Source organism: Sinocyclocheilus rhinocerous, unplaced genomic scaffold (genome assembly GCF_001515625.1).
Source record: "Sinocyclocheilus rhinocerous isolate Xijiao unplaced genomic scaffold, SAMN03320098_v1.1 scaffold795, whole genome shotgun sequence".
Taxonomy (NCBI): domain Eukaryota; kingdom Metazoa; phylum Chordata; class Actinopteri; order Cypriniformes; family Cyprinidae; genus Sinocyclocheilus; species Sinocyclocheilus rhinocerous.
In genome coordinates this window covers 106,993-117,809 of record NW_015630361.1, presented here as the reverse complement: position 1 = coordinate 117,809, position 10,817 = coordinate 106,993, and the positions used below count along the sequence as shown (strand labels likewise).

General features: G+C 35.4%; 1 protein-coding gene across 1 annotated transcript in view; it reads right to left on the bottom strand.

Annotated features, from left to right (window-relative positions):
• LOC107740254 (neuron navigator 1-like) overlaps positions 1–10,817 on the bottom strand; it is a 66,452-nt gene that overhangs the window by 18,711 nt on the left and 36,924 nt on the right. The window contains exons 4-9 of the mRNA XM_016552616.1: positions 10,693–10,817; positions 7,613–7,916; positions 3,203–3,947; positions 1,797–2,201; positions 726–767; positions 485–639 (exon numbers count right to left, since the gene is read on the bottom strand). Of these exons, the coding sequence (XP_016408102.1) occupies positions 485–639; positions 726–767; positions 1,797–2,201; positions 3,203–3,947; positions 7,613–7,916; positions 10,693–10,817 (1,776 nt within the window). The remainder of the gene's footprint in view (positions 1–484; positions 640–725; positions 768–1,796; positions 2,202–3,202; positions 3,948–7,612; positions 7,917–10,692) is intronic.

The window sequence follows — 10,817 nt, the reverse complement described above, 5'->3', positions numbered from 1 at the left end:
CTTTATGCATTTGCCCACTGTCATATTCATGTCATTTTCATTGCGTGCTGTATGTAAAATGAGTGTTACCTTGGCTTTATTTGAAAAAAAAAATATATATAGGCCTATATGATTCCCAATGCACACAAACTTCCCAGAATACTGAGTGCCCTGTTGGTTACAGTGTTTACTTCCTATTCAATTAGATTTTTATTAAATATTTATTTGTGAAAAATGCTTTGTCTTCTAAAGTATAAGTATGTTTATTTTACACAATTATTTTTTATCCATTTTCAACTGATTTCAAATTTCTTAAATATTAATTTAAATAAATAAAATGATATCGGCTTTATATCGGCCACCCTGCTTTCCAAGATATCGGCATCGGCTGTCAAAAAACCCATATCGGTCGACTACTAGTCATTTCATTATTGAAGATGGCTGATCTCAGTCATGTGCATCTGCTGTAAAATCTCACACCTGAGAAGTGTTTGACTTCACTCACCCACGTTGGTCGGCGGTGTTTTTCCCAGGAAGGGCTGCGTCACGTGTGTCGGCGAGGGCAGCTGCGGTGGGCTCTCCGAATCCGTCATGCTTGTGATCGTGTGGGAATGACGACGTTCCCTCACTTCTCCCTCTGATTGGCCGCTGCCATAGCGACTGCGGAAAAAAGCATAACATACGTGGGTCAGAACGATCTTACATTGCAATGCTGTACTAGTTGATTTTAGATCAAATAGATGTACCTTAATCCTTTCTTGGGAAAGGTGTTCCTATCAGTTTGTAAACTGGGAGGGGTAGAGAGCAGCACATACAGTATAAAAACCTCACCCCAAACATTACACTGATATCCAGTCCATTACGGTCATCTGATTGTTTAACTAATCATTCAGTCTCTTGTTGTGTCGCTCTCATGCCAGCAGGGGGCGACTCTCTCACAGCAAATATTTTGGAAAATTTAGTGCATACAGTAATATCAGTGTGGTACATAACGCAAAATTATATATAATAGAAATCATATAGCAATAATAATAATAATATTTTTATTCAACTTGGTAATATATATACATATAATATGCTAAAAATCAATAATATATAATTGATCATTAATAACTGCAATGATAAATTTACATATTATTATTATTATTACTAAGAATAATAAGGATAATTAATTTTTTTGTTAAAATAACAATTGGTCCAAGAGATTTGTTAGTTAACTACAATTATATAATTAATTATATACACTACCGTTCAAAAGTTTGGGATCAGAACTATTTTAAATGTTTTTTACAGGAGTTTCTTATGCTCATCAAGGCTGCATTTATTTGATCAAAAATACAGGAAAAAAATCTAATATTGTGAAATATTATTACAATGATAAACAACGTTTTTCTATTTTAATATACATTAAAATGTAATTTATTCCTGTGATGCAAAGCTAAATTTTCAGCATCATTACTCCAGCCTTTATTTTTTTATAAACAATTGGTCCAAGAGATATATATTATTAATTACATGTATCAATTGAATTATTATGTAAATACATATTTAATAATAATAATAATAATAATATAGTATAATATAATTATTAAAATAATATAACAATTTATAATAAAAATTGGCCATAAAAAGCTAAGATTTGTGAACTAAAATCCACAATATTGATTTAATAGGGACTTTAAGTGAGCGTCCTATTGTACAAATTATGCTGCTCTGTTTTACCAGGTTCAGTCATTCATTATTCTATATAAAATGATAGATTTGCTCTATTTTGCTCAGTGAAACATCATACAACCAATAAACAGACCCAAACTCACCTGTTGCCCAAAGTGATGGACGTCCGGCTGCCTGCGCCCCACGTCCCAGTACTCCTGGCTTCGTCCCGCTCTCCCAGATCCGGTTTGGTGGGGACGCTCATGTGAAGCGGCAGCGACTCCATGCTGCGGTGCAGGCCGGACATCTTGGGGTAGAGGATGGGGGAGCTGCTGACCGACAGCGCCTGGCCTGAGAAACAGCTGGGAGAGTCGATGTGGAGCACCGGCGCGGGGCTCGGGGTGAGTCGAGGGGACACGCGGGAGCACGCCAGGTCCTGCAGCTTGGAGTAGGGAGGGATCTTTGGAGGAAGGTCATGGATGGTGATACAGGAGTCCAGACTGTTGGAGTTGAGCTTGTCTAGGTGAGCCAGGCTGGGAGGATGAACTAGAGACTTACTGCTCAACAATCTGTTAGAGTCAAACACCACAACATCATCTTCAGTAACGTCATGAACTCAAAGACCTTCTGTAGACAAGTACTGAAGGGATTTCAGAGCATCCAAAGAAGAACACGCTGCCAACCATAAAATCAACCTCAAAGGCTCTTGATGTCCGCTTCCAGAAAGGGTTTTAAATAACTGAGTAGCATAACTTGCATAATAAAAACACACAGGGCATCTGCAGAATATTTCCTGCAAAAATGTTGCCTATGCCTATTTTATAAAAAAAAAAAAAAACACTTTATTTTATATATTTCCCCCCATTTTATTTCTAAAGTGCCGCAAAGCTACTTAAGTCACTTAAATTTCCCAGTTGTCCCTAATTATTTGAAAATATCATGGATTGTTATGATTTTTAAATTGCCAGAGACCAGAAGCATTAGGTGTAAAAATATTTAAAAAATATATTTAACTATTTAACAAATCATGACAATCATTGCATGATATTTTCAAATGAAATAATTTTATAAAAAAAAAAAAACTAAAAATTGAGTCACGTAGAACACTGTATAGAACACAGAGCATCAAAAATATAGATTTTAAAAATATAAATATATACTTTTATACCAGTTGATTAATAAAAAATAAAATGTATTTTAAATAAATAAATAAATAGCATGTCATTTAATAGCCAAAAGTCATTAATTTAGAACTAACAAAATCATCACAAAACAAAAATGGGCAAATGAAAATTATTTAATTAATTGCACAGAATTAATTTACTCTGTGTGTGTGTATATATATAATATTTATAAATATAAATAAATAAGAAATATATAAATAATAAAATAGAAATATAAATAAAATGTATACACACATATACACACACATACACATTTTTTTAAATTACATTTAATATATATTTTAAGTAATTTATAAAAAAAAAAAATACATAATTTTATTTACTAAAATCATGAATTGATTGCAGTGAATTTGATTTGATCTATGTATTTGTGCAGAGGGTGGTACCTTGGCATGCTGGTCGGAGAGCACAGTTCTGGGTATTTACTCGTGCTCGTCCTCCGCACTCGGTGGATCTTCTCCACAGTCTCTGCACAGCTGTCGCTCTGGTTCTCGGCCTTCAGACAGCTGATCTCCAGGTCGGCTTTGGCCTTGGCCCTCTCCTTCTCCTTCTCTCGGTCCGTTTGGTTGACGGGTCCGGTGGTGCTCGGGCGACTAGCCGCTTTCAAGCCGCCTCCATCTCTTCCTCTGGTGGGCATGGTGTTGGACAGAGGCGGTACGGGTTTGAGGGTGAGGAGACAGACGTCGATGCTGCCGCTAACAGGGCGAGAGGAAGGGCGTCCGGTCAAGCTCATAGTGCTGGATTTGGCAGGCCGCGGCAGACTGCGATACTGAATGCTCCCGCGAGCGTTGGGCGCCAGGAAACCCTGTTCGGAGCCGCTGGCGTCCAGGCTGTTTTTGCGTCCACCTCCGCCTGGGACGGGTTTGATGGGGATGCCCGAGGACTTGGGGGTCTTGCCCACAGTGGCCGAGCCGCTGGTGATAGTGGCGCCTCCTGCTGTCAGGACGGTGCCGGTTCCGGTGGTCGGAGGTTTCTTGTAACCGAAGGAGGCTCCGGCGGAGGGTTTGACCAGACCTGAGGGAGGCTTGCGTTGCTCGTTGTCCCGGCCCGCGTCGGAGCGGGAACGCTGGAGACTCGATGCCTTGACGGACATTTTCACCTTGTCAACTGCCTTAGTGTCTCCTTTAGAAACTATAAAGAATAGAGACAACAGTCATTAAGTGCCACTCGTTTGTGCATGCGCATTAAACCCAAGAGCACCAACGATTATAGATGCAGAGTGAAATATTAGTTCTAGATTTACACGACACTACTACACTGGCTTCAGAAATACTGAATACTTTTAGGTAGCTTCATTTTTTTGTCATTTCAGAAAAATATTTTCATTGTATTGTTCGGAAAAATCCACTCCTTTAAAATGAGATATGATCTACAACTTTTTATATAATTTAGACTTCTCTACTTCATCCATAAAGGTCAACTGAAACTATACAATCTTTTCCATTTTTTGCAAACCAATATCTCTATCAAATTTCTTCTAAATTAAAAATGTTGTATTGTTTTATTTGTCGTTAAAATGTTCTTTTAATAGTATTTATAATCTATTTGGGTATTTACTAAAGTTTTGAATTAGCATTTATTTATATATTTTTGGTTTACTTTTAGTTTTTACATTTTAGTAATTTGCTATACTTTTTAAAGATTTATATTACTATTTAGCTTTAATTTGTTTTTATTTCCAGTTTTGTTTTAGTAAATTTAGTTTTTCTCCCCAGTTGGTTGCCAGGGCAACATTTTTAATTTTCATTCAAGTCTCAAATGTTTTAATATTTAATATATAATATTTGATTTTATTTCAGCTTTATTTCAGTATTTAGTTTGACTTGATATACTAAAATAACTAAAACTGAAATAACTACGAAAATGACAAAAAGCACAATTTTTGCTAAAGATTTTTACTGAAATTCAAATGAAAAGGCTATAAAAATAAAAACTAGAAAAAAGCTATAAAAATAAAAATTGATTCAAAATATTAATAACAACAACAGTGTGCCAAACTAAACTAACACTGACTTCAGTTAACCAAAAAAGTAATAGTTTTAGCTTTAGTCATCATTAACAACACTATTTATCTTTTAAAACATACAGTTTTAAACAAGCCAAATCCAAATGAAAGCAAAACCCAGAAACCTTTGGATGTTCGTACATTGATTATTATGAAATATGAAAAGCAACCTGTGAGCAAAAAATCTTCCTCTAGGATGGAAATACCAAATGTTTTTAGACATATCCCATTGCATTTATTTTAGTACCTTTAAATATCATGGAGAGGACCCGATTGAAGCCATGATTAAGGTTCTGTGGCCTAAATCTACAGTGTGTGAGTCATCGCTGATGAAGACGAGGGCAAGCAGGCATCTGTATTTAATTACAGACACTTCAAAGATAAAGAGCGTCTCGGCCTACACAAGATCTAAACACCAGCACACACGTGACCCGAGCAGTGCGTCAACACAACACACATCTGCATACTACAATCAAAAATAGCAAGCAAGAATTTGTCAGCTAATGAGGTTTAATGACGTTTGGAGGACTAATTACTGATAGATGAGTTTCTATGAAGCTTTAATCACTGAACGAACACTAATGACAGAAGCTCTCAAAGTGCCTACGGATAAACTATCATCAAGCGGAGAGCATTATCTGAGCGTGGCATGCTGGGAAATCCCTGAAAAACATGCCTGCTTATTATCTATGATTTATTTTTGCATATAATTTCAATTTTTCCACTTGAAAATGGCATTATGAGATCACTCAAGCACACTTTTCATGCAAAATATTTTTAAAAACACATTTGTTAGATATACTGTTTATAACGAAAACGTTATGGTTTCCAGACTTTAGTTGAATAGCTACATACTACTACATAGTACATACAGTAGTATATACTTACTCTTATGATTTCTGCAGTATATACAGTAGTGTGTATAGCTAGTGTGTGCTCAGTATGCATTTTTTTTTACATACATAATGCTTTTCCTAGGTTCACCAAGGCTGCATTTATTTGATCAAAAAATACAGTAAAAACAGTAATATTGTGAAATATTTTTACAATTTAAAATAACTAGGATCTATTTCAATATATTGTTAATTGTAATTTATTCCTGTGATCAAAGCTGGATTTTCAGCATCATTACTCCAGTCTTCAGTGTCACATGATCCTTCAGAAATCATTCTAATACGCTGATTTGCTGCTCAAGAAACATTTATTATTGTATTATCAATAATGAAAACAATATTTTGTGGAAACTGTGATACGTTTTATTTTCCCGGATTCTTTGATAAATAGAAAGTTCAAAAGAACAGAATCAATTTGAAATAGAAATAGAATCTTTTGTAACATTAATAAATAAATGTCTTTAGTGTCGCTTTTGATAAATTTAATGCATCCTTGCTGAATAAAAGTATTAATTTCTTTATATATAGGGAGTAATTTTACTTCAAAGTTCTTTGAATGTTCGCCGGTTCCCGCCTCCTTCTTCCCAATCTACAAACTACGTTACATGGCCACACAACCCAAAAACAACAGAAACCAACTAGGCTAGGCTTTATATTCCTTAAATTGGTGATTATGTTTTTGCCATTTGTGAGGTACTTTAATAACAGGACGTCAATATGACAAAGTAAAATGCCATACGGTGCCAAACAGCTGCTGTTTTTCTTCTAAGTACACTGGATCGCTGACATTTAAATGTCATTGTAAACTATGGATCCAGCATAGAAAGGTTAGGCTGCCTACAGGTAAACTGCATCAGTGGAAGATGGTGAAAAGATAAACCTGACAGGCTTCTCTCTCAAGAAATCTGCTCAGGCACTTGAGGAAAGTCAAAAACATCATGAAGAAGAGTTAATGGAATAATTCACCCTGATTTATGCATCCTCATGTAATACTAAACCAGCATGACTTAATGAGGTTTAAAAGATGCAGCAAAGAGGAGGATCCCCCCCTTTTTGTGGCTAATGACTTAAATTTCACAGAAATCTATCATATGACTTCAGAAGACTGAGTTACATGGACTACCTTTATGGTCCTTTTAAGGTTTGTTATTGTCTATTCTTGTAGCCCTGGTCACTGTATGCATTCATTCATTGCATAGAAAAGCTGAACATGGATTGATATGAGCATGAGTAAATGATGATAGAACTTTGAACTATCGAAGTTAAGTCGATAGTTTTCATGTGGTTCTTTATTAGTTTCCACCAGAGTCATCGTTTTGATATCTGCTGAAGAGACACTTCACCAAACTCTGTATAGCACATGGTCTTCATTTATAGCAGGTTATGGATGACAGCAGTAACATAAACAACCATAGAAGTTTGTCTGACGGATTCATTTCCAACTCATGATATAGTACCATTAATATATAATCCTTCTGGAGCTGCATGCTGGATGACAAAGTGAAGATGCATGTTTGGAGAACAAAAAATTTTTGTTTTGCTGCCAAGAACGGGTCCCCCTAATGAATTTATGTCTAAAATATGTTTCAATCCAAATATACATTCTGTTTATGTCAAAGCTAAAACCTAAATATTAGCACACATACCCCCATAAAATAAACAAACAAACAAATAAATAAATAATAAAATATGACATATAACATAAAAAACAATATACAACAATTAAATTGCAAATAAAATAAAACAGAAATAACAAGATACAAACAAAAAAAACAAAATAACAACAAAATATAAAATAAAATACCAAAACAAAAAATTATATAAAATAAATGTTTAAATAAAACACAAAAATAACAACAAAATAAACATAAAAAAAACAAACAAAAAAACATCATTACCTGCAACTTTTAGCACACTTTGTGAAGTGTGTGTGATAGGAGAGGTGACGCCCACAGGAGGATTGCGGCCCTTTTTGAAGCTCCCAGGTTGTCCTAGACTCTGAGGTTTCTTCAGTTCTCCTTTCCCTGTCTTGTCCTGCGCAAAACCATCCGGCAGCCGAGTTTTCCTCCACTTGCTGGAAGGCTCTGATTTTAGGCTGCCTGTGTCATAAACTCCATCAGCTGTCCGTAAGGACTTGCTGTCCTCGCTGTACCACGCCAGCCCACTCTCCACCAGAGAGCGCTTCTCTGCATCCGTCCGCAACTAAACACACACACACACACACAGGGTACAGCGTCTGTTAGAAGGGCAGATTTAATATGGGAGATCATACTATACAACATTTTAATGTTCGAAACTTTAGGGTCTGAGTTTATCTTTAAAGAAATGAAAACTTTTATTCAGCGAGAATGCATTAAATTGATCGAAAGTGACAGTGAAGACGTTTATAATGCTATGAAAGATTTACATTTCAAATAAATGCTGTTCTTTTGAAATTTCTATTAATCAAATAACCCTGAAAAACAAAATGTATCATTGTTTCCACAAAAAAATATGAAGCAGCACAACTGTTTTCAACATTGATAATGATCAGAAATGTTTCTTGAGCAGCAACTCAGCATATTAGAATGATTTCTGAAGGTGCACAATGAAGACGTAATGAGAGTAATGATGCTAAATGAGGAGTAATGAAGCTGAAAATTCAGTTTTGCATCACAGGTATAAATTACATTTGAAAACTTATTCAAATACAAAACAGTTATTTTAAATTATAATAATATTTCACTGTTTTTATTGTATTTTTGATCAAATAAATGCAACCCCGGTGAGCAGAAGAGACGTCTTTCAAAAACATTTATAAAATCTTGACCCTAAAAATGATAAAATATATGCATTTCATACATGAATTATATAGAATTAGTCTATTAGTCTATATATATAATTAGTCTATACTTTATGACTTGGACATTATTAAGTGCATATTTCCATGCGAGCTCATTTATGACTTACTTTCCCCTCATTTATGAAGTAACGTTTTTCCAAGGTAAAACCAAATGGACAGAGGCCTCATAACACATTGAAATACACAAATACACTATGAATGATGCGAGTGTTTCTGTTATCTAGAATGTAATAACCGCAATCCAAAGCCATCCTCTGTGTTGACTGTAAAACATACAGTCATGATACATGAAAGAAACAGAGCACATTTCTCAGATGGAAATAACTTTGCATTATATATAACATGCCAATTATGGATAAAAACGTTGGACATCGCATTGCGAGCACTTGCCAATGTCAAGAATATGACATTTCTCTTTTCACACCGTCTTAGAGTTAAGACAAGATGGCACATTAAAAACATCTTCAAAATTTCATGTAACCATGCTATGATGATCATGTTACCATAGCAACAGAAATCTATTAAAAGTCATATTGTTCCCTTTTTGTCTGTATGAGAATTAACATTTGTGTCTCTAATGACGAGGAAAACAAAGGTTTGATTTCATGGTGAACTGATAGCGAGCGCTTCAAACAAGCAAATGACGTGCCCAATGGGAAACAGCTGCTCTTAATTCATCCAAGAAAACCAAAGGCAGGCTTTTAAAGTAAGTACTGGCTCTCCCGGCCTGACTTTGACTGCAGGGGGGGGGAATGTGATACACGTGTGTCTCATACTTTGCTTGTGTTGCATTATTTGTGATGCTTCTATAACATTAACAACTTAGTGTGACAAAAACAGACCAGAAACGGTTTCATTTAGCTTTTTATCAGCTGTAGAGATGTTCAGGCTGTATGTGTACCACTGAAAAACAGCAGACTACCAAACCAGAGACACGTTAAACTGAAGATGGCAGAAACACCAAACCACAGCCTGAAACTGTCAAGGCGTCTTGCGTTCTCTCGTCTCGACACTGAACAAATCCTCCGAGGTTATTTTATGTCAGTGTTTACCAGAGAAGGAACTGAAAAACAATGTCAAAAACAGATATGGAAGTCATTTTAATATGTGCCTTGGTGCCCGCATCCAGTTTGAGTTTTTAAGCACTGGTTGCATGTTCATATTTCATTTCAGAAGAAAAATGAACAAAATTCATTGCTAATTATCCATATGATCAGTTAAGTAAAAAGGGTTGGTGAGTTTTATTTTTTATGTTTTTGAAAGAAATCTATTCTCACCAAGACTGCATTTCTTTGTTCAAAAATACAGTAAAAACAGAAAATGTTGTGAGATATTATTACAATTTCAAATAACTGTTGTCTACTTGGATATACTGTGAAATGTAATTTATTTATGTGATGCAAAGCTGTATTTTCAGCATCATTACGCCAGTCTTCAGTGTCACATGATCCTTCAGAAATCATTCTAATATGCTGATTTGCTGCTCAAGAAACATTTATGATTATTATCAATGTATTTTCAGGATTCTTTGATGCATAGAAAGTTCAAAAGAACAGCAATTATTTAAAATATAAATCTTCTGTAACATTATGTATGTCTTTACTGTCACTTTTGTGCAATTTAACGCATTCTTTTTGAATAAAAGTATGAATTTCTTAAAAAAAAAAAATCGTACCAACAGCAGGTAATGTTTCTAACTCATGGACAGGATATGGCCAACTTCATATTCAAATTGTTGCATAATTTTAAGTTGTAGATTGATCTAGACTGATCTAAACCACAGACCTAGGAACTCTAGGAACATGACTGACTTGATTATTTGGATGAGAAAACATTTCTTATCTCTTAGTTTGTAAAATCAAACAGAAAAAGTGAGGTGTGTTGCTCCATAGACTTCCACTGTCTGCATGGTTTTACAACAGCTGCAATCTAAAGTTGAATGTATCCCATTTGGAACATTTAAGCATGTTTTTGTGCAAAATAAATATGATGTCTCAAACCTGCTTGGTTATTTATTAACTAGCAGTGTATTCCAGTAGATATTTATGCCAAGTTCTACTAAATCCAAACAAGCAACGTTCAAAAACAAGACCCAAACCTTTCAGTGCACAAAACCCTGATCCACACAAAACTTACCATGACGGAGGAAATGCGTCGCGAGCCGACAGGTGTGCTGGGCAGGGAGTTGAGAGACGAGCTGGCATTGAGTTCCTCTGAACCATCACTCAAACCGCTGCTGATGGAGCTGCTCTCGTCCCAAC